The sequence below is a fragment of the Indicator indicator genome, chromosome 29, assembly GCF_027791375.1.
Source record: "Indicator indicator isolate 239-I01 chromosome 29, UM_Iind_1.1, whole genome shotgun sequence".
In the NCBI taxonomy this organism is placed as follows: Eukaryota; Metazoa; Chordata; class Aves; order Piciformes; family Indicatoridae; genus Indicator; species Indicator indicator.
Genome location: NC_072038.1, coordinates 13650002 through 13671060, shown reverse-complemented (window position 1 = coordinate 13671060; position 21059 = coordinate 13650002). Strand labels below are relative to the sequence as shown.

At 46.6% G+C, this 21059-nt stretch overlaps 1 protein-coding gene across 5 annotated transcripts; it reads left to right on the top strand.

The window, feature by feature from the left end:
- Positions 1 to 733: 733 nt before the first annotated feature.
- Positions 734 to 20824, top strand: LOC128976684 (myosin-1B-like). 5 transcript variants are annotated; one of them, XM_054394017.1, is made up of 38 exons: positions 734 to 937; positions 1026 to 1169; positions 1262 to 1418; positions 2167 to 2194; positions 2293 to 2407; positions 2497 to 2589; positions 3440 to 3503; positions 3596 to 3694; positions 3788 to 3891; positions 3967 to 4105; positions 4340 to 4458; positions 4552 to 4701; positions 5542 to 5712; positions 6382 to 6676; positions 6797 to 6888; positions 7314 to 7401; positions 7496 to 7613; positions 8114 to 8237; positions 8323 to 8459; positions 8554 to 8809; positions 11211 to 11453; positions 11558 to 11734; positions 11820 to 11965; positions 12052 to 12142; positions 12231 to 12620; positions 12735 to 12861; positions 13088 to 13206; positions 13538 to 13734; positions 14056 to 14239; positions 14327 to 14492; positions 14664 to 14788; positions 14977 to 15285; positions 15447 to 15650; positions 19418 to 19543; positions 19640 to 19810; positions 19897 to 20001; positions 20137 to 20232; positions 20669 to 20824. In XM_054394017.1, exons 1-38 carry the CDS (start codon positions 734 to 736, stop codon positions 20822 to 20824), a joined length of 5829 nt encoding a protein of 1942 aa, XP_054249992.1. The 5 variants fall into 5 exon arrangements, with proteins under 5 accessions (XP_054249992.1, XP_054249993.1, XP_054249994.1 ...); XM_054394018.1 differs by having other exon boundaries at positions 6382 to 6688; positions 6818 to 6888; XM_054394019.1 differs by having other exon boundaries at positions 6382 to 6697; positions 6827 to 6888.
- Positions 20825 to 21059: the final 235 nt, after the last annotated feature.

Below are 21059 nucleotides of genomic sequence, written 5' to 3'. Positions count from 1 at the left end.
CCACCTTTACAGCAAAGAGTCATGTACCCTGGTGCATGTGTCAGCAGTATGCCTTTGGGGGAAGGAAGGTCAGCAGCACTTTGTCAGGCTCTCAGCAGCGCAGCTAGCAGGTAAATGGAAGTGATTCTTCCCCTGCATTCAACTCCTGTGTCCAGAGCACTTTGTTCAGTTTGATGATTCCTAGTGACAGGAAAGACATTCACTTTCTGGAATGAGTCCAGTGGAGAGCTTCCAGCATAAGTAGGAGCAAATGATGTATGAGGAGAGGCTGAAAGGGTAGGGTCCATCCACTCTGGAGACCAAATAAAGGTGTTTGACTTGTTGCTTTCTTCAACACAAACTGAGTGGTTATTCAGAGAAAAAAGGGCCAGACCCTTCTTGGATGTTCAGAACGAAAGGATGATGGACAGCAGAAACATGCTGCAGCAAGAGAAGTTTTAATAATGTGTTAGAAAAAGACAATTCACCATCAGAGTGGTCAAACATTAAACAGGTAAGGGAGCCAAGGAAGATAACAAAACTCTACTGGAAAAAACTTACTTTTGGGTAACTTGATCCAACATTTCTCCTGTATGTCACAGGACGGTGGAATAGAGAACTGCCTAAGGTTCTTCCCAAATTGCACAGTCTGTGACACTGTTTAAGTTTTTCAACAAGGGCTGTGACTCATTTGGGAAGCATATCTGCTCTTCACAGTGCTCTCTGCAGACAAGATCCTCCATAAAGTGCAGCCATGTCGACAGACGCTGAGATGGCCATCTTTGGGGAGGCTGCTCCCTACCTCCGCAAGTCAGAGAAGGAGAGAATTGCTGCCCAGAACAAGCCCTTTGATGCCAAGACAGCTGTCTTCGTGGTGCATGCAAAGGAATCATTTGTGAAAGGGACAGTCCAGAGCAGGGAAGGAGGCAAGGTCACCGTCAAGACTGAAGGGGGAGAGGTTGGTAATATGCAAGATTTGCAAATAACATTTAATTCCCTCAATGAGATCTCCAGTGACATAGGTGTATCTTTCATTCCTCTGACAGACCCTGACTGTGAAGGAAGATCAAATCTTCTCCATGAACCCTCCCAAGTATGACAAGATCGAGGACATGGCCATGATGACCCACCTGCACGAACCCGCCGTGCTGTACAACCTCAAAGAGCGTTATGCAGCCTGGATGATCTACGTAAGTAGCAGCAGCAGTCTGCCTTGGGGTGCCAGCAGGATCTGCTGTGCCAGGCTGAGGGGAAGCCAACCTGCTGTCTCCCTTCCCCACAGACCTACTCAGGTCTCTTCTGTGTCACTGTCAACCCTTACAAGTGGCTGCCGGTGTACAACCCGGAGGTGGTGTTGGCCTACCGAGGCAAGAAGCGCCAGGAGGCTCCTCCACACATCTTCTCCATCTCTGACAATGCCTATCAGTTCATGCTGACTGGTGAGTGGTTCTCAGCTCCCACCAGAAACACTCAAAATGTAACCGGAACATTCCCTGATTAGCACATCATTAGTCACAGCATCAATTGCTGTCAATTGGAACAGAGTTGTTTCACATCAGTGTCCCTAAAGAGGAAGTTCCAGAGTTTGTGTGTCAGGAAAACCAGAAACCAAATGGAGCAGTGCAAGGAGCCCACTGCTGTCTGTAATGAAAAGTCAAAGCGAACAGGGCAGAGCTCCATGGGTGGTGTGAAAATCCTGTTCACACTAATTCATCAAAGAGCTACAGGAAAGCTTCAGATTTGTCTGGGTAAAACACCATGACATGAAAAAGTGAGGAAGAATTAGACATTGCTGCAGGTTTTGCTTCCAGAATTTCATTCCTTTCATCTCTGTGCTATAGAGGTTGGAACTCTTGCCCAGGCTCATTGTTCCTTTGTTGCAGGTCCTAATTCTCCTTTTCTCTTCTGCTCTACATAGAGTCTGTGTAGCAGAAAATGAAATCAAACCCAGAAACAATTTACTGCATGCAGGAAATAGAAGAGCATGGAGTTCAGTAGGGAAGCAGCACATGGCTGCAAGGGTTGCCTTTGTTCATGGAAAATAATCAGTTTTTAAAGAAGTGTTACTAGTAAGCAAAGGAAAGAGCTTGCAGACTTTTTTCTTGTCATAAATTACATTTGCTGCATAAATGTTCAGGCTTTTTGGGTTCCTAATTTATGAAGTCTCTTTGTTTCTGCCTCTTACAGATCGGGAGAACCAGTCCATCCTGATCACGTAAGTACTCTCCCTGCTCAGGTCCCAGTGGGGCTGCCCGGTTCCAGGGGACCTCCTGCCTGAGCACAGGCTCTCTGCTTCTGCCTTTGCTTTGGCAGTGGAGAATCCGGTGCAGGCAAGACTGTGAACACCAAGCGTGTCATCCAGTACTTTGCAACAATTGCAGCCAGTGGGGAGAAGAAGAAGGAGGAACAGACATCAGGCAAGATGCAGGTAAATTAAGAGGTAGTGGCTGGAACTGAGGCTTTCCTCTGTTGTGCTATTTCTGTAAAGGATAACCTCCAATGATGATCATCCTGCAGGGCACGCTTGAGGATCAAATCATCAGCGCCAACCCTCTGCTGGAGGCCTTTGGCAATGCCAAGACTGTGAGGAACGACAACTCCTCACGCTTTGTAAGTTGTTGATCAGGGAAGTTGGCATTAATAGGTGAACAAGGGTGTCAGAACAGAAGCTGACCCTTCTGAAGTGCTACAGTTGGATGTCTCTATTCATCAGTCCAGTACTTTCTGCATATTTTATGTCAACTAATGCCAATCTACCTAGACTAATGCACAATGTAAATTTAGCACAGCAAACAAATGTTGTCAAAGTAGGATGATTTAGCTTTGTATATCTATATTATTTAAGAAATTTAAATATCCATGTTCCTACTTCTGGTGTTTATCATATAGACTGCAGGTACAAATTTGTGTAAACTGACATCATGTAGAATGGAAGGAAAGAGGGAGGGTAAGTCAGAGAGGATGGAAATTGCCTGCAGCAGATCAGGAGAAATATGAATTACTGGGGTTTGGGGTTTTTTTTTAACACAGAACTAGGCATATCTATTAATCTGGATGTTTGAATCTTAATACAAGTTGCCTTTGAAGGGATAGGGACAAAGCTCTCTTCAAGACATCCTATGAGAAAACAAATTATGATATCTGCATTTAATTGGAAAAGCCATTTGTAAATTTCATTGCATAAGATGTGAATGTCTTTGAGAAACTCAAACATCAGCCTAGAGTCTGATCCTGAAAGCTTGCATTCTAGGTTCATTGCCTCTGTCCCCTAATTCAGATAATTGCAGCTATCTTTTGGTTTTTAACAAGATCAAAGAAACCTCATTTAACATTTACGCTTCCCAAATCCACCTTAACAGAATCCTATCAGATTAAAAATTGAAAATCTTGGCTTTCTCTGTGGAGAAGTTAAGGCTGCATAGTGAAATTTCAAAATGTCTTTTTTCTTTCTCCTTTAAAGGGCAAATTCATCAGAATCCACTTTGGGGCCACAGGCAAACTGGCTTCTGCTGACATTGAAACTTGTAAGAGACCTCCCCAAATGATCCAATTCCTTCCTTCCTTTCCATCTCAGTGTACTTTCTCAGGCCTAACTCTGTCCTACCTTCCTTGCCAGATCTGCTGGAGAAGTCCAGAGTCACTTTCCAGCTAAAGGCAGAAAGAAGCTACCACATCTTCTATCAGATCATGTCCAACAAGAAGCCAGAGCTAATTGGTAGGAAGTATTATAAATTGTTTGATGGACTCTGAATATGTTTAACATTTCTCTTCATTCTTATGGGCAGATATGTCCCATTCCTCTTTACAGACATGCTCCTTATCACCACCAACCCATATGATTACCAGTTTGTGAGTCAGGGTGAGATCACTGTTGCCAGCATTAATGACCAGGAGGAGCTGATGGCTACAGATGTGAGTAACACAGAAGATAGTGGCAAGAGGTCCCTTTGACATCCCAGAGATTTATTTGACTCATTCTATTGTCAGAGTGCCATTGACATCCTGGGCTTTGCCCCTGATGAGAAGACAGCCATCTACAAGCTGACAGGGGCTGTCATGCACTATGGCAACCTGAAGTTCAAGCAGAAGCAGCGTGAGGAGCAGGCAGAGCCTGATGGCACAGAAGGTACTGATCTAGAACTCCTAATAACAAGCAGGTACTTAGCTGGCAGTTGACAATTTGCTGGCAGTTTCTGCAATTTGCAAAGGCATAAATCTCAGCTTCCATAATACATAATACACTAAATTTCCCTTCGAGCTACCACAAGACTGCAGCACTGAAACCTACAGCTGCATTTTAGAGGACATCCAATTTCAATGATCAGTTCTCCTGGGTCACTGCCTCTCTCTTTGTGTATAGTTGCTGACAAGGCTGCCTACCTGATGGGTCTGAACTCAGCAGATCTGCTCAAGGCCCTCTGCTACCCTCGAGTCAAGGTTGGCAATGAATATGTGACCAAAGGTCAAACCGTGCAGCAGGTAACAGCCAGTTAGTGACTGGGAACCTCTGCCCTGATTTACTCTCTTGCTTTGGATGCTATTTTCCTTCTGCTGCCTTCTTGTTTATTTTAGGTGAACAATTCAGTTGGTGCCCTGGCAAAAGCTGTCTATGAGAAGATGTTCCTCTGGATGGTTGTTCGCATCAACCAGCAGCTGGACACCAAGCAGCCCAGGCAGTACTTCATTGGTGTGCTGGACATTGCTGGCTTTGAGATCTTTGATGCAAGTATCACAGAAATGACAGTAAAACACTGAAAAGGAAATTAGGGCTCAAGAAATTCTGGAGAATTCTGTTTTGTGTTGTTTTGTTTTTTAACTTTTCACCTGCCTGCAATTTCAAAGTGTAGTTTTAATTTCCTGAAAATGTTTTTGTTCCTTGAACTTGCCCCTGCTGTTTCTCCAGCAGAATCAATGAGCTTCAGTGGCTCCCATGTAATAGCTTTGTTTATCAGGAACAGTGTGTTCAGCAAGAGTAGAGAAGTGGTTGTATCCCTGTACTAGGCACTGGTGAGGACACAGCTCAAATCCTGAGTTCAGTTTGGGGTCCCTCACTCCCAAAAAGGACATTGAAGGGCTGGAGCATGTCCAGAGAAGGGCAGCAAAGCTGGGGAAGGGTCTGAAGAACAGGGCGCGGCAGGAGCAGCTGAGGGAACTGGGATTGTTTAGTCCAGAGAAGAGAAGGCTGAGGAGAGACCTCATTGCTCTCTACAGCTTCCTGAAAGGAGGATGCAGTCAGGTGGGAGTTGGGCTCTTCTCCCTAGTCTCAGTGATAGAAGGAGAGGAAATGGCCTGAAACTGTGCCAGGGGAGAGTTGCCTTGGAGATGAGGAAAAATTTCTTTGCTGCAAGAGTGTTCAGGGATTGGAACAGGCTGCCCAGGGAGGTGGTGGAATCCCATCCCTGGAGGTGTTCAAGGAAGGTGTGGAAGGTAATGGAATGTTTTAACATTCAAAAGGATCTTTCTTTTATCTGATCATGGCTTCATGGGGTTCTGAGTGCACAAGAGAAAGCTCTACAGATAGTTCTTCATCTTGAGAATGAGTAAAAACTCTTTCCTGAGTAGTTCAACAGCCTGGAGCAGCTGTGCATCAACTTCACCAACGAGAAACTGCAACAGTTCTTCAACCACCACATGTTCGTGCTGGAGCAGGAGGAGTACAAGAAGGAAGGCATTGAGTGGGAGTTCATTGACTTTGGCATGGACCTGGCTGCCTGCATTGAGCTCATTGAGAAGGTAAGTTGATTACATTTAAGATTTTGTGATTTCTTCTTGTTGTGGGTTTAAGACTAACCATAGAGTTGAAAAGTCCTCCAAGGGGCTAGACAGGTACAGGAAATTGTGCGTGTATGTCGACAAAGAGACCTGATGATCAGGGATGAACGGAATCATCACTATGAGCTGACACTTCAACATCCTCTTGTATAGGAAGGAAAACCCAGGGAAATCTCATCCGAAATAAATTTTCAGGAAGCAGCTAAAACACCTGTTGGGCTGTTGAACCAAGCTCCGTTTTAGTAAGGCATCATCCATCCAACATTAATGCAAAAAAATAAAACCCTGCCTTTGATTCTTCAGAGTTTATGAACAAAATGTTGTGTGATTATTGTTACACTCTCTGTTCTGAAACCTGTTTCAGGCACAAATTCATATTTTGTCTCAAGTGGCATGTGCAAAACTTAACAAAGATTTAATCCATTTTGATGCCTTAGTGCAGTTTCCATCTGAAGGCAGTTTTGTATTTTATCCCTGTTATTATTGTACTTCTCCCAGCCCAGTTTTTGCTCTGCTGAGCAGACGAGCAATCCCTGAGAGCACCAATATTTTCCTGCTCAGGAAGTTCTTTCTTTATTTGTGGTTCTTTCTGCCTTTGAGCTTCTTCTTCTTTTCTTTTGCTTCTCCCAGCCCATGGGCATCTTCTCCATCCTGGAAGAGGAGTGCATGTTCCCCAAGGCAACTGACACCTCTTTCAAGAACAAGCTCTATGACCAGCACCTGGGCAAATCCAACAACTTCCAGAAGCCCAAGCCTGGCAAAGGCAAGGCTGAGGCTCACTTCTCCCTGGTGCACTATGCTGGCACTGTGGACTACAACATCACTGGCTGGCTGGAGAAGAACAAGGATCCCCTGAATGAAACTGTCATTGGGTTGTACCAGAAATCATCTGTGAAGACACTGGCCTTGCTCTTTGCCTCTGCTGGTGGAGAGGAAGGTCAGCTCTGTGAAATGTCATCTCTCTGGTGTGCAGTGGTTCTGCAAAATTGTGGAACCATGAATAGGCTTCAGTGACATAAATGTTTCATTATCTTCACTTTATCAGAGGCTAGTGGTGGTGGTGGAGGTGGTGGAGGTGGCAAGAAAGGTGGAAAGAAGAAGGGTTCTTCTTTCCAGACTGTCTCAGCTCTTTTCCGGGTAAGTGAAGATTTAGCATTTTCTTCTATGCAAATTCAAATTAAACTGCACTTCCCACTCACTCAAGCACAGCACAGCACCAAACTCCTTTCATTGAGATCCACATTTTGAGACACCAGCCTCAAGGAATGAAAACTGACTCTGTAAGGTTCTAAACTTACCTTTAAGCCAGAATTTACTCATAAAACTACAAAGTACCAACCCTGTATCTCTCACTGAGTTCATGGCAGCCACTTTTCTTATCCTGGGAGTTGCTGTTCAATGTTCAGAATCAGAGGGGATAGAGGGATAGACTGAGGTGTTACCAGCTGAGAGTTTTCAGCTGGGTGCATATCCATTGGCAGGCCTATTATGACAAGCTCAAAGCACTAGGAGTGAGTTTTTCTATATTTTATACAAACGCTCACTAAGTCATGGTCCCACAGGAGAACCTGAACAAGCTGATGACCAACCTACGGAGCACTCACCCCCACTTTGTCCGTTGCATCATCCCAAACGAAACAAAAACCCCTGGTGAGATGCTTAAGCAGAAAGAGAACTCCCTCTGGTGCAGCCCTTGCCCTCTGCACTGGACACTGTGGCATTTCCTTGTGCTCTGTATTGCTAGGTGCCATGGAGCATGAGCTGGTGCTGCACCAGCTGCGCTGTAACGGCGTGCTGGAAGGGATCCGCATCTGCAGGAAGGGATTCCCCAGCAGAGTCCTCTATGCTGACTTCAAACAGAGGTGAGAGCTATGAAATGATGTCTTGTGCAGACTGACTGCAGTTCATCACACAACTCTGCCAGTGCCTCTCAGCATAGACGGAGTCATGACAGAGCTGCACCAGACAGTGATGACAAGACTGAAAAACGCACTTTGGGAGGTGGCTACAACACCTTCTCAGACAAAAGCTGTAAGCTCAGATAGAGTGCTTTGACCACTGGATCTGCTGCACATTTGGGGGAAAGTGGCAATGTTCCTCCCTAGCAATTCTCTACAGCATAGCTTCAGTGGAAAAGATTGGACTGAAATGGCTGGAGATCAGTGTCCTCTTTTCATCTATGATGGATCACCTTCAAGACAGCAGAAGTTATCAGATAGGGCTTCGTTATCAGGGTTTGTCTAAAGAAGGGAGGACATTCCAGCTCCACCAGCCTCTCTCTGCTCTTGCTGACTGCAGTTAATTTCAATAAACTGTACAGCCTGATGACTTGAGATTCACTCCTATTTCCTCCTACCCACAGGTACAAGGTGCTGAACGCCAGTGCCATCCCAGAGGGACAGTTCATTGACAGCAAGAAGGCTTCTGAGAAGCTTCTTTCATCAATTGATGTGGACCACACCCAGTACAAATTTGGCCACACCAAGGTACAAACCCTCCTTGACTCACTCTCTGTGTGCCTGTGCTGTGCTCTGCCTGGCAGTCAGGTGCTGCAATGTTCTCTTTCTCAAGGTGTTCTTCAAAGCTGGGCTGATTGGACTCCTGGAGGAGATGAGAGATGAGAAGCTGGCACAGCTCATCACCCGCACACAGGCCATGTGCAGGGGATACCTGGCAAGAGTGGGGTACCAGAAAATGGTGGAGAGAAGGTAGACATTTTCCATCTTCAAGTGAAGTCACTGTACCTGGGGGAAAGTGCTGGCACTTGTCACACTGAAAATATTCATTTTAATTCTGCTTCAGGGAGTCCATCTTCTGCATCCAGTACAATGTTAGGTCCTTCATGAATGTGAAGCACTGGCCCTGGATGAAGTTATTCTTCAAGATCAAGCCCTTGCTGAAGAGTGCAGAGTCTGAGAAGGAAATGGCCAACATGAAGGAGGAGTTTGAGAAAACCAAGGAAGAGCTTGCAAAGTCTGAGGCCAAGAGGAAGGAGCTGGAGGAGAAAATGGTTTCTCTGATGAAAGAGAAAAATGACCTGCAGCTGCAAGTGCAGTCTGTGAGTTTATCCACATTTATTTCCCATTAGGAAAAAATCTGTTCGTCTAGACAGCTCTTTGGCAAGCAGAAGGTCAGATTGTAGGTGACCAGGTGTCATTTGTTTTTACTGAAATATGCATCATCCTGGCTGTGAAGCTGTAGAAAGTGGTATCTCAAAGTGGTATCTCACAGTATCATGGTGACACAGGGAGCTGCAAGTGAGAGTCAGTGCTCTTGCTTTTTGAGGAATAAACCATCTATAGCTAGCCAAGATGAAATGCTCAGGACATGGACCTGAACCCCCCACTCCCTTTCAGCAGGTGAGTCCTGCAGGCAGTATTTCTGTCTCACCAGGATTCCTTAATATTGGACAGTAAATACAGCCTAGAATTCTAATTCGTGGTTGTAAATTCAGCCACTTAATAACTTATGGATAATTGTTCACTCAGGAAGGGGGAAATATGACTTTAAATTTCTCCTCAGTCTAAGAAGACTGCAGAACTTCTGATTCTGACCAGAAGTCTTATCTCCAGGGTTGTTCTATGGTGTTTTACTGTGCACAAGAGTGGTCAATATTCCCTGGGAAGATTAAAAGGAACAGGCAGATACCACCTGATACAGGAAGGTGTTGATTCTTCCTAGTGAAATGGCTGAGTCCTGCCCATTCTGCTGTAATCAATAACCCTTAAGTGCAAAATGTCTGTGCCAAACCTGGAGAGCATATCTATGTGTAACAACACAAACCCATCATCTCTGGGCAGGCACTTCATATCTCCATCTTAATTAGACATGATAGAATAAAATGCAGAATAACAAAGCAGATGAGTAATCAACCAAAAGCTCTCATTTCTGATCAGTGTAGAGATCTGCAGTTTTCATCATATGCCATGTGGTAGATCTGTTAGTAACAACATCCCATGAACCTTGTAGAAACATCAAATTCCAACAGTATTTGATAGTGGAAGTCCATCTTAAAAAGCAATTTCAAATTCCAACAGTATTTAATAGTCAAGGTCCACCTTATAAAGAAGTTCTGAATTACTCATTCAAATAATGCAAGCACCAAAACTATGAAAAAAATGACTTAAGTTTACCTTAGTGCAGAGTAACTTCAGTCATCAGGCAATAAAAGGAAAACTTAAGGGGGTTTCCTCAGTCTAAAAGAAAACAGACTGTCATGGTTTAGAGCAAGACAGAAGCTCTTTTACCTCCTCCAAAAGGGGCAAAAGAAAAATTGCTCACACAAAGGACTGCAGAGGATTGGAAAGTTTAAATGGAAATGCTATTCACAGCTATATGCAACAGTACAAAGCATAGCAAAGCATATAAAATGCACCACAACCCCATTAAGCCAAAGCTTTACACAAACCTCCCTTTAAACCAGGCTAACAAACCCAAGCCTTCATGCTCCTTCCCTAGCAAACCTCTCTACCCTCCATACCACACTATTGTGACACAGCTAAAATTCGACTCAGCAGCTCCAGGTCTCAACTAGGTAGCCCCAGGCCTAATTGGAAGCATTGCCAAGGCCAACACCAGGCCTCATTCCCCTGCCAAGAGAGATAAGACCTGGGATGTTCTTCCTGAGAGGAGAGGGAGGGAAAAAAGGGAAAAATTGATTTTGCAACCAGTTTATAGGGATGCAGGACTTATGACTATGAAATAAATCTTCCAGTCCATCTCCTGGACACTCTAGCCCCTCTGGTGGTCTCTAACGTTGTGGTTCTTAAAGGCACCCACAGCCTCAAACTACCACACAGACACAGATTCTGATCTCCCTACTTACAATAGTATCTGTCAATTAAACTAATTGAGGACAAAGCTACTCAAATGAAATCCCAAGAAGAGATTCCAAGAAGGAATATAAAGTTGGCTGAACTCAGCACCAAAAGCTCTAGACATATGGGCTGGAAATATGACAAATCTGCACAATTTCAAAAGCCAAAAACTATGCAGTGTCTGTAGGACTTGCTATTAATGTAGAAGAATGATCTATTTTTTTATCTAACAGTTTTTCACTAGAGAATACAAATACTTTAAATCCCCACAGAAACCTGGATTCAACATCAGTTAAAAAAGAGAAGCCACCAATCATTCTGTATAAGGCAAAAATCCTGTAACTCCTTTCCACTGAAAAATTAGGGACAGAGATGGTGACTCTTGTGTGAAGCCTGTGAGTGGAGGAGATATCCTCAGAGCTACAAATTCAGAGAAATACTTTTCAAAGGCTCATAAAAATTGAAGGTGTTGAAGTGCATTCATAACTATATCCAAGACAGAAAAACTGACAGCGTTGTTCACCTTTTGAGTAGAAGGGCAACTTCAGACAAAGCTTTTACATAGGCTAATTAAGAAAGGTAAGAGATAAAGAAGAGAAACTATCAAATATTTTAGACAAACAAAATCTGTTTCCTCACCAGGAAGCTGATGCTTTGGCTGATGCTGAGGAGAGATGTGACCAGCTCATCAAAACCAAAATCCAGTTGGAAGCCAAAATTAAGGAGGTGACAGAAAGGGCTGAGGATGAGGAGGAAATTAATGCTGAGCTGACAGCCAAGAAGAGAAAACTGGAGGATGAATGTTCAGAGCTGAAGAAAGATATTGATGACCTGGAGTTAACACTGGCCAAGGTGGAGAAGGAAAAGCATGCCACTGAGAACAAGGTATGAAGCAGGAGGGCTCCCTCACAACTCAGAAAAAAGCACTGTGCTCTTCCAGGACTTCTCTACTGACTTCCTCTATTGACACCTCTTCCTTCTTCTCAAAGGTGAAAAACCTCACAGAGGAGATGGCAGCCCTGGATGAGACCATTGCCAAGCTGACAAAAGAGAAGAAAGCCCTCCAAGAGGCACATCAGCAGACACTGGATGACCTGCAGGCAGAGGAGGACAAAGTCAACACTCTGACCAAAGCTAAAATCAAGCTGGAGCAGCAAGTGGACGATGTAAGCACACAGGCAAAGAGCAAGAAGAGGACAGGTGTGGAGTTTGAGGTGTGTGGCAGAACACTGATGGCCTTCTTGTCTTTAGCTGGAAGGGTCCCTGGAGCAAGAGAAGAAACTGCGCATGGACCTGGAGAGAGCCAAGAGGAAACTGGAAGGAGACCTGAAGCTGTCCCAAGACAGCATCATGGATCTGGAAAATGATAAGCAGCAGCTGGAAGAGAAACTGAAGAAGTAAGTGAGGCTGTGGGTTGTTGAACACTGCCCTGCTGAACTTGTCTCTTTCCTTTGGGTTCTAACATGGTTTGCTCTGCCCAAAGGAAAGACTTTGAGATCAGCCAGATCCAGAGCAAAATCGAGGATGAGCAAGCCCTGGGCATGCAATTCCAGAAGAAGATCAAGGAGCTGCAGGCAAGTCTCTGTTGCTTCCCCTCTTGCACCTAGACTCAGGTCAGGCAGGAGAAGGGCATGGGTGTGAAGGGTCCCTCGTGTTCCCCAGGCTCGCATTGAGGAGCTGGAGGAGGAAATTGAGGCCGAGCGAACCTCTCGCGCAAAAGCAGAGAAGCATCGAGCTGACCTCTCCCGGGAGCTGGAGGAGATCAGTGAGCGCCTGGAAGAGGCAGGAGGAGCTACAGCAGCACAGATTGAGATGAACAAGAAGCGTGAGGCAGAGTTCCAGAAGATGCGTCGTGACCTGGAAGAGGCCACGCTGCAGCACGAGGCCACGGCTGCCGCCCTGCGCAAGAAGCATGCGGACAGCACCGCTGAGCTTGGGGAGCAGATCGACAACCTGCAGAGAGTGAAGCAGAAGCTGGAGAAGGAGAAGAGTGAGCTGAAGATGGAGATTGACGACCTGGCCAGCAACATGGAGTCTGTCTCCAAAGCCAAGGTACACAAATACCTTACAGGCTCATTGACCCAGTGGAGTCCAGCACAAACTCTTGCACCTGCTGCCAGTAGGAGTGTGGCCAATAACTCGTCTCGTTCTGTTTGTTGACACCAGGCAAACCTGGAGAAGATGTGCCGCACCCTGGAAGATCAGCTGAGCGAGATCAAGACAAAGGAAGAAGAACATCAGCGCATGATCAATGACCTCAGTGCTCAGAGAGCTCGTCTGCAGACAGAAGCAGGTGAGACATGGACAGCTCTGATGTGCAAATGAGCAATGTCAGAGAGGTAAAGTAGAAGTTACCCTTCTGGGCAGACAGGCTGAGCACCAGGCTTTGTCTCCCCTGTCACGAGAAATGCATGAGATGAGATCACAAAGTTCTGCAGGGTCTGCAGGCTCTCTGCTTTTACAGCCTGAATGTCCCCCCTGCTGTCACCCACAGCACTAAAAGGTTGTGTGTCTGCCAGGTGAATATTCACGTCAGGTGGAGGAGAAGGATGCTTTGGTTTCTCAGCTGTCAAGAGCCAAGCAGGCATTCACCCAGCAGATTGAGGAGCTCAAGAGGCACCTGGAGGAAGAGATCAAGGTGAGAAAGCTTTCTAAATTCTCTATTATCCATTGGATTCCTTCTGTCAAGAACAAGCTTCAGATAACACTCAAATTACAGAGCCAACAAGATGAGAAGGAGTAAAATGAACCATGTGGGCAATGCAGCACAGGACTTCCTGTCCTGACACTGCCTTGGGTGACCCTTACATGTAGTCTGTCCATGACTTCTTCTGCCACTTCCTGCCTCTTCCTTTCCCATTCAGGAACTTGCCATCCTTCTCCCAGAAGAATGATCCAGTGTCTGTCGGCATTCCAGTCAGGACATTTCCCAGGGTATTTCCATTCACTCTTGCACTATTTCCCCTCAGGCCAAGAACGCCCTGGCCCACGCCCTGCAGTCTGCTCGCCATGACTGTGACTTGCTCCGGGAACAATATGAGGAGGAGCAGGAAGCCAAGGGGGAGATGCAGCGAGCCCTGTCCAAGGCCAACAGCGAAGTGGCTCAGTGGAGAACCAAATACGAGACGGACGCCATCCAGCGCACAGAGGAGCTGGAGGAGGCCAAGTACGTGGGGAAGGTGGAGTAGGCTGGAAGAGGCCAAAAGTGGAAACTTGAGGAGACAACTGGGATGTTGTCAGAAAAAAGTCAATGTTCTGCTTTGGATGGAGTGGCAGGAAAATAGCAAATACGTTCTGCAATGCATGTTGGGTGGAAAGAGCACCAAGAACATTATGTGTAGGAGCAGAGAACAGCAAAGAGGAATGTGGTAGTCTATACACAAATGGAAGAGGAATGTGGACTTCAAGCTGTGAAGGAGTCAAGAAATATACTATTGCAGAAATTTGCCCTAGCTTGCTAACTCTGACCTGTGCTCACCAACCCCAGGAAGAAGCTGGCACAGCGCCTGCAGGATGCAGAGGAACATGTTGAAACTGTCAATGCCAAATGTGCCTCCCTGGAAAAGACAAAGCAGAGGCTGCAGAATGAAGTGGAGGACCTAATGATTGATGTGGAGAGATCAAATGCTGCCTGTGCTGCTCTGGACAAGAAGCAGAGGAACTTTGACAAGGTCTTTTATGCTCCAGCCCCGGGGTTCCAAGGGCAGAGGATGTCCTTCTGAACAGCACATCCATACTCACATCCCATTTCTCTCCAGATCCTGGCAGAATGGAAGCAGAAGTATGAGGAAACGCAGGCTGAGCTGGAAGCCTCCCAGAAGGAGTCTCGCTCTCTCAGCACAGAGCTGTTCAAGATGAAGAATGCCTATGAGGAGTCCTTGGGCCACCTGGAAACGCTCAAGCGAGAGAACAAGAACTTGCAGCGTAAGTGCCTGGCCCTCTGCTCCTGGATGGGCTCTTTCATAAGCTTGCCTACTAACCATTCCACATGGGTCTGTGCCTGTAGGTGGGAAAACACACCTGTCATGTGGCTTGGCAGAGTCCTTCCCACGCTACTCTGTTGCTTATCCATGCCTTTGGTCTTTGTTCCCACAGAGGAGATTTCTGAACTGACGGAGCAGATTGCAGAGGGAGGAAAGGCAATTCATGAGCTGGAGAAGGTCAAGAAGCAGATTGAGCAGGAGAAATCCGAACTCCAAGCCTCCCTGGAGGAAGCTGAGGTACATGCTCATAGTTGTTGTTTTCCAGAGAGAATTACTGAGGAACACTGTGAGAGAATAAAAGAACAGGAAAGTCATGGCATGTTTTCACATCCCCCAGAGGAATACAGTCTCGTTTCTCAGTGTAGGTCATTTGCAAGAGAACAGCTGGAAGCAAAATATTGACACAGTATATTTCTTTTTTTCAGGCCTCCCTAGAACATGAAGAGGGGAAGATCCTGCACCTCCAGCTTGAACTGAACCAGGTGAAGGCTGAGATTGACAGGAAGATAGCAGAGAAAGACGAGGAGATCGACCAGCTAAAGAGAAACCACCTCCGAGTGGTGGAGTCCATGCAGAGCACTCTGGATGCTGAGATCAGGAGCAGGAATGAAGCCCTGAGGCTGAAGAAGAAGATGGAAGGAGACCTGAATGAAATGGAGATCCAGCTGAGCCATGCCAACCGCCAGGCTGCAGAAGCACAGAAGAACCTGAGGAACACACAGGGAGTGCTGAAGGTATGGCACAACAGAATAGGTTCTCACTGGATCCTGACACTGCTAAATATTTTCCAGCTGTACAGTTCTGTCACTTCTATACTGGTGCGAAATAGGAAATAAAAAAAAAAAAAGAAAAAAGGAAAAATGCATCTTACAATCTGTGTTGTCTCTCTTTCCAGGATACTCAGATACACCTGGATGATGCTCTCAGGACTCAGGAGGACCTGAAGGAGCAGGTGGCCATGGTGGAGCGCAGAGCAAACCTGCTGCAGGCTGAAATTGAGGAGCTAAGATCAGCCCTGGAGCAAACGGAGCGGTCAAGGAAATTGGCTGAGCAGGAGCTGATAGATGCAACTGAGAGAGTCCAGCTTCTCCACACTCAGGTAAATTCTAGGGTTCAACATGGATCATATCTACAGATCTATGGAAACTGAAAAAAATCATAGAATAATCCGGCTGGAAAGGACCTTAGAGATCGTCCAGTGCAGCCGTTTTACCCACTCCACCAAGTCTGTCACTACACCATGTCCCAAAGTACCAGATCTAGATGGCTTTTAAACATGCCCAGGAATGTTGACTCAATCACCTCAGAGGCAGCTTGTTCCAGTGCCTGACAACCCTTTCCTTGACTTTTTTTCCTAATGCCCAGTCTAAACCTCACCAACGCAGCTTGAGGCCATTCCCTCTTATTCTATGGTTAGTTACTTGTAAGAAAAGGCCAGTTCCTGTCTCTCTACAACCTCCTTTCAGGTAGTTGCAGAGGGCAATATGGTCTCCCTTCAGCCTTCTGTCTTGTATACTAAACAGCCCCAGTTCCCTCAGCCTTTCCTCACAGGCCTTGTTCTCCAGCCCCTCACCACCTGTCCCTGCTCCCTTCTCTGTCCCCACTCCAGCCCCTCACTGTCTTTCCTACATGGCGGTGCCCAAAACTGAACCTAGTACTCGAGGTGCAGCCTCACCACCACTGAGTGTAGAGAGACAATCACCTCCCTGCTCCTGCTGGCCACATGATTTCTAATACAGGCCAGGATGCTGTTGGTCTTCTTGGCCACCTGGGCACACTGCTGGCTCATATTCATCCTTTTGTCAATCAGTACCCCCAGGTCCTTTCCTGCCACACAGCTCTCCAGCCATTCTTCCCCAAGCCTGTAGCATCCATGGGGTCGTTGTGGCCCAGGTGCAGGACCTGGCACTTGGCCTTGTTGAATCTCATACAGCTGACCTCAGCCCATCAGTCCAACCTGTCCAGGTCTCTCTGTAGAGCCTCCCTACCCTGAAGCAACACTTGATCCCCTCAACCAAGTCATTGATAAAGAAATTGAACAGGACTGGTCCCAATACTGACCCTTGAGGAACACCACTTGTGGCCCCCAGGTGTATCTAACTCCATTGACTACTACTGTCTGGCCCAGCCAGCCAGCCAGTGCTTTACCCAGCAGAGCTGTGCCCATCTAAGCCAGGAGCAGGCAGGTTTTTTAGGAGAATGCCATGAGAAACTGTGTCAAAGGCCTTACAGAAGTGCAGATAAACAAATCCACAGCTGTTCCCTCTTCCACTAGGCAGTCCTTTTGTCACAGAAGGAGATCAGGTTTGCCAGGCAGGACCTACCCTTCATAAACCCATGCTGACTGGGCCTGATCCCCTGGCTGTCCTGTGCATGGTGCATAATAGCACTCAAGATGATCTCCTCCATGACCTTCCCTGGCACCCAGATCAGACTGTAATTCCCCAGATCCTCCCTTTGGCCTTTCTTACAGATGGGAGTCACATTTGCTACCCTCCAGTCCACTGGGACCTCCCCAGACAGCCAGGACTTCTGGCAAATGACAGAAAGAGGCTCGGCAAATACATCTGCCAGCTCCTTCAGTACCCTTGCGTGCAACCCATCCAACCTCACAGACTTGTTCATGTTTAAGTGGTGTAGCAGATCACTGACCATCTCCTCTTGGATTATGAACGTCTCACTCTGTTTCACCCATCTGCCCCTCTCACTCCCATACTCCAGCTCCGGGGGCTGGGTGACTGGGGAACAATTAGTTCTACTGCTAAAGACTGAGACAAAGGCAGCCTTAAATACTTCAGCCTTTTCCTCATCCTTTGTCATTGTTACCTCCTGCATCCAATAAAGGATTCTCTCCATTCCTCCTTTTGTACTTATAGAAACATTTTTGTTGTCTCTAATAGCAGTACTAAGGTTGAGTTCTAACTGGGCTTTGGCCTTCCTAATTTTCTCCCCATGTAACCTCACCACATCTTTGTAGTCCTCATGACAGGCCTGCCCCCTATTCAAAGGTCATAAACTCTTCTTTTCTTGCTGAGCTCAAGTCAAAGCTCTCTATTCAGCCAGGCTGCCTTCTTCCCATCCCCCTCCCCCGACTTGTCTTTTGGCACATGGGCACAGCCTGCTCCTGGGCCTCTAAGATTTCCTTTTTGAAGTATGTCCAAACTTCCTGGACTCCTTTACCCTTGAGAGTTGCCTCCCAAAGGACTTTTTCAGTCAGACTCCTGAACAGATCAAAGTCTGCTCTCTGGAAGTTCAAGGTAGCAGTTTTGCTAACCTCGCTCTTCACTTCCCCAAGAAGAGAAAATTCTATCAATTTATGATCACTATGCCCAAGACAGCCTCCAACCATCACTTCCACAAGTCCTGTTCTGTTCACAAGCAGTAAGTCCAGGAGAGCACCTTCCCTAGCTGGTTCCTTCACCAGGTGCATCAGGGAATTATCCTCTACACACTTCAGGAACCTTCGGAACAGTTCTCTTTCTGCTTTATTGTATTTCCAGCAGGCATCTGGGAAGTTGAAGCTCCCTGACAGGACAAGGGGGAGTGATTGTGAAACCTCTCCAACTGCTTAGAGAATATTTCATCCACCTCTTCATTCTGGTTGGGTGGTCAATAACAGACTCCTACCACAATATCAGCTTTGTTGGCCTTCCCCTGCTCCTTACCCACAGGGACTCAACCTCATCATCACTTTCATTAATCTGTAGGCATTCATATGTATTCCTAATACAGAGGGCTACCCTACCTCCTGCTCTTCTGTTCCTATCCCTTCTGAAAACTTGGTAGCCATTGATTGCAGCACTCCATCTGTGTGAAGCATCCCACCACATTTCTGTGATGGCAACTATATTCCTGTTGCACAATGGCCTCCAAATCCTCCTGATTGTTGCCTGTGCTCCGTGCATTCATGTAGACACACTTCAACCAGGTTGCTTACCCTGCCACCTTTTTTGGGGAGACAAGCCCTAAATCCCATCTGACCACACCCAGGCACTTCTGTAGTTCTCAATCTATCACTGCCCTTCGTGTCTTCACTACCAAATGGATGGTGAATCTTCCATTGAGACAACAGATTTCAAGTCCTTGTTAGCACTTTTACTTAGTTTAAAGCCCTTTTAATAAGCCCTGCTAACTATTGTCCCAAGATCCTTCTTCCCCTTTGGCTTAGGCTTTCCCCACCTGTTCTCAGCATGCCTGGTGTCCTGCACCTTAGCCCATTGTTAAAGAAACCAAAATTGTTAGGGTGCCTCCAGCTGTGCAGCCATGCATTAACAGACTGAGTTCAACCGTTTATTCCACTGTCACTGTCTGCAACTGGGAGAAGAGATAAAAAGATAACCTGCAGCCCTGAGTTCCTCACCACCTGTCCCAGGGTGTGAAAGTCTCTTTTGATTGTTTTTAGACTACCAGTCACAGCCTGCTTCCCACCCATGTGGAAGATAAGTAAGGAATAGGAATCCGAGTGCTGTACTAAAGCAGGGAGATTCCTAAGCGAAGTGCTTTACCCAAGCTCTGGTAAGACAGCACACATCCCTGCTGGGAGGCTCCACCTGGCATACTGGACTCTCTGTTCCCCTCAAGGAGGAGTCATCTACAACTATAACCCTTCTTTTCTTCCTTCTGGCTGATGTTGTACTGGGGTGGTAGGCCTTTTTGACAGAGGACAAAAATCAGCAGAACTGTTTTCCTTCTCTAACATCTTTATATCTCTGAGTCTTCAACAGTCTACCATTCTCAATTATCAGCTGGACATATTTTTCGTATATTTATGAAACAATATATAAAAATCAATTGCTTTTTTCTAAATGCAATATAAAACTACTTAAAAAAACACAGCATAAAAACGCTGCGTTTTTTGTGCAACAGAACACCAGCTTGATCAACACCAAGAAGAAGCTGGAAACAGACATTGCCCAAATTCAGGGGGAAATGGAGGATACAATCCAGGAAGCCAGAAACGCTGAAGAGAAGGCCAAGAAGGCCATCACTGATGTGAGTTGGGGATTCCTTTCAGTGCTGCTGGTGGATCAATTCTACGCCAAAACTGTCTCCAGCACCAAAATGGCTTTGACCCTTTGCTCTCCTCAGGCAGCCATGATGGCAGAAGAGCTGAAGAAGGAGCAGGACACCAGTGCCCACCTGGAGAGGATGAAGAAGAACCTGGACCAGACGGTGAAGGACCTGCAGCACCGTCTGGATGAGGCTGAGCAGCTGGCCCTGAAGGGAGGCAAGAAGCAAATCCAGAAGCTGGAAGCCAGAGTGCGTAGGGCTGGGATCGGTGTGTGAGTGAGGAGATCCCTTGGAGAGGTATGAGGGAAGCTGCCAAGTTGGGCTTCTGCTTGCAGGTGCGAGAGCTGGAAGGGGAGGTGGATGCTGAGCAGAAGCGCAGCGCTGAAGCTGTGAAGGGGGTGCGCAAGTACGAGAGGAGGGTGAAGGAGCTGACCTACCAGGTAAGGCAGGAGACACACTTGGCCTGACACACTCAGGAAGCCAAAGGTTTCACAAGAAGTCCAAGGCAAAAATGGAACTTTATGGTTTGGATAAAGCAATAATTCTGTCTCTTTCCTCTCTGCTCACTGCTTCAGTCTGAGGAAGACAGGAAGAATATTCTGAGGCTGCAGGATCTGGTGGACAAGCTGCAAATGAAGGTCAAATCCTACAAGAGGCAATCTGAGGAGGCTGTAAGTATTGCTCAAGGAATGGGCAAGCTTTGCTTTCTGTGGGTGTCACGAAAGTGCAGAAGAGAAGAATATCAGAAATTTTTAAAATGTCAGTGATAATAATGGAAGGTGTCAGGGTCTTTAGCATCCAGATAAACCACCCTGGTACCTGAGCACTGGACAAGTGGAGGAGCAGAAGCACACAAAGAAAGAAATCCAAGGGGCCCAATTTGCTCCTCAAGACTTTCACAGCACTGGTGAAGCTTGTCACAGTGGGGTCCTGAATAGGGATGATGGGGAGGTCTGTGGGAGGCTTCCATGTCAGCAGTGGTGAGTGGGGCATGGAGGTCTGGGCCTGCCCCCAGGGAAGAGCTGTGGCCATGCAAAGCCATGTAAGGCAGCAGGAGTGAAGCCTCTGCCCTGGGCTCCTCCCCACCGACTCCCTCTCCCCGCACAGGAGGAGCTGTCCAATGTCAACCTCTCCAAGTTCCGCAAGATCCAGCACGAGCTGGAGGAAGCCGAGGAAAGAGCTGACATTGCAGAGTCGCAGGTCAACAAGCTCCGGGCCAAGAGCCGTGAGTTCCATAGCAAGAAGATAGCAGAGGAGGAGTGAGGCTGCCATGAGGCATCAAAGTGCCCTGGGGGCTTCACAAAATGTGAACCTCTCAGGCACCTTCTCAAGCATCGAGACTTTGTAACGTTTTTAATGATTAGAGAATAAAGAGAGTAGATTCTTTGCACACACACCAGGAGCAGTGGTTTTCATTCTTATAACACAGGTCTGGAGTTACATAAGCTTTTGATTGTTTTCAAACAATTACCTTTCAGGAGCAAGCTCCAGAAATTAA

Excerpts from the sequence above, each read along its gene's own strand:
- LOC128976684 (XM_054394015.1), top strand. The coding sequence starts at position 734 with ATGTCGACAGACGCTGAGATGGCCATCTTTGGGGAGGCTGCTCCCTAC. Across the intron at positions 1,419-2,166 it reads CTATCAGTTCATGCTGACTG|ATCGGGAGAACCAGTCCATC; the intron begins GTGAGTGGTTCT and ends TGCCTCTTACAG. Across the intron at positions 15,651-19,417 it reads TCCAGCTTCTCCACACTCAG|AACACCAGCTTGATCAACAC; the intron begins GTAAATTCTAGG and ends TTTGTGCAACAG.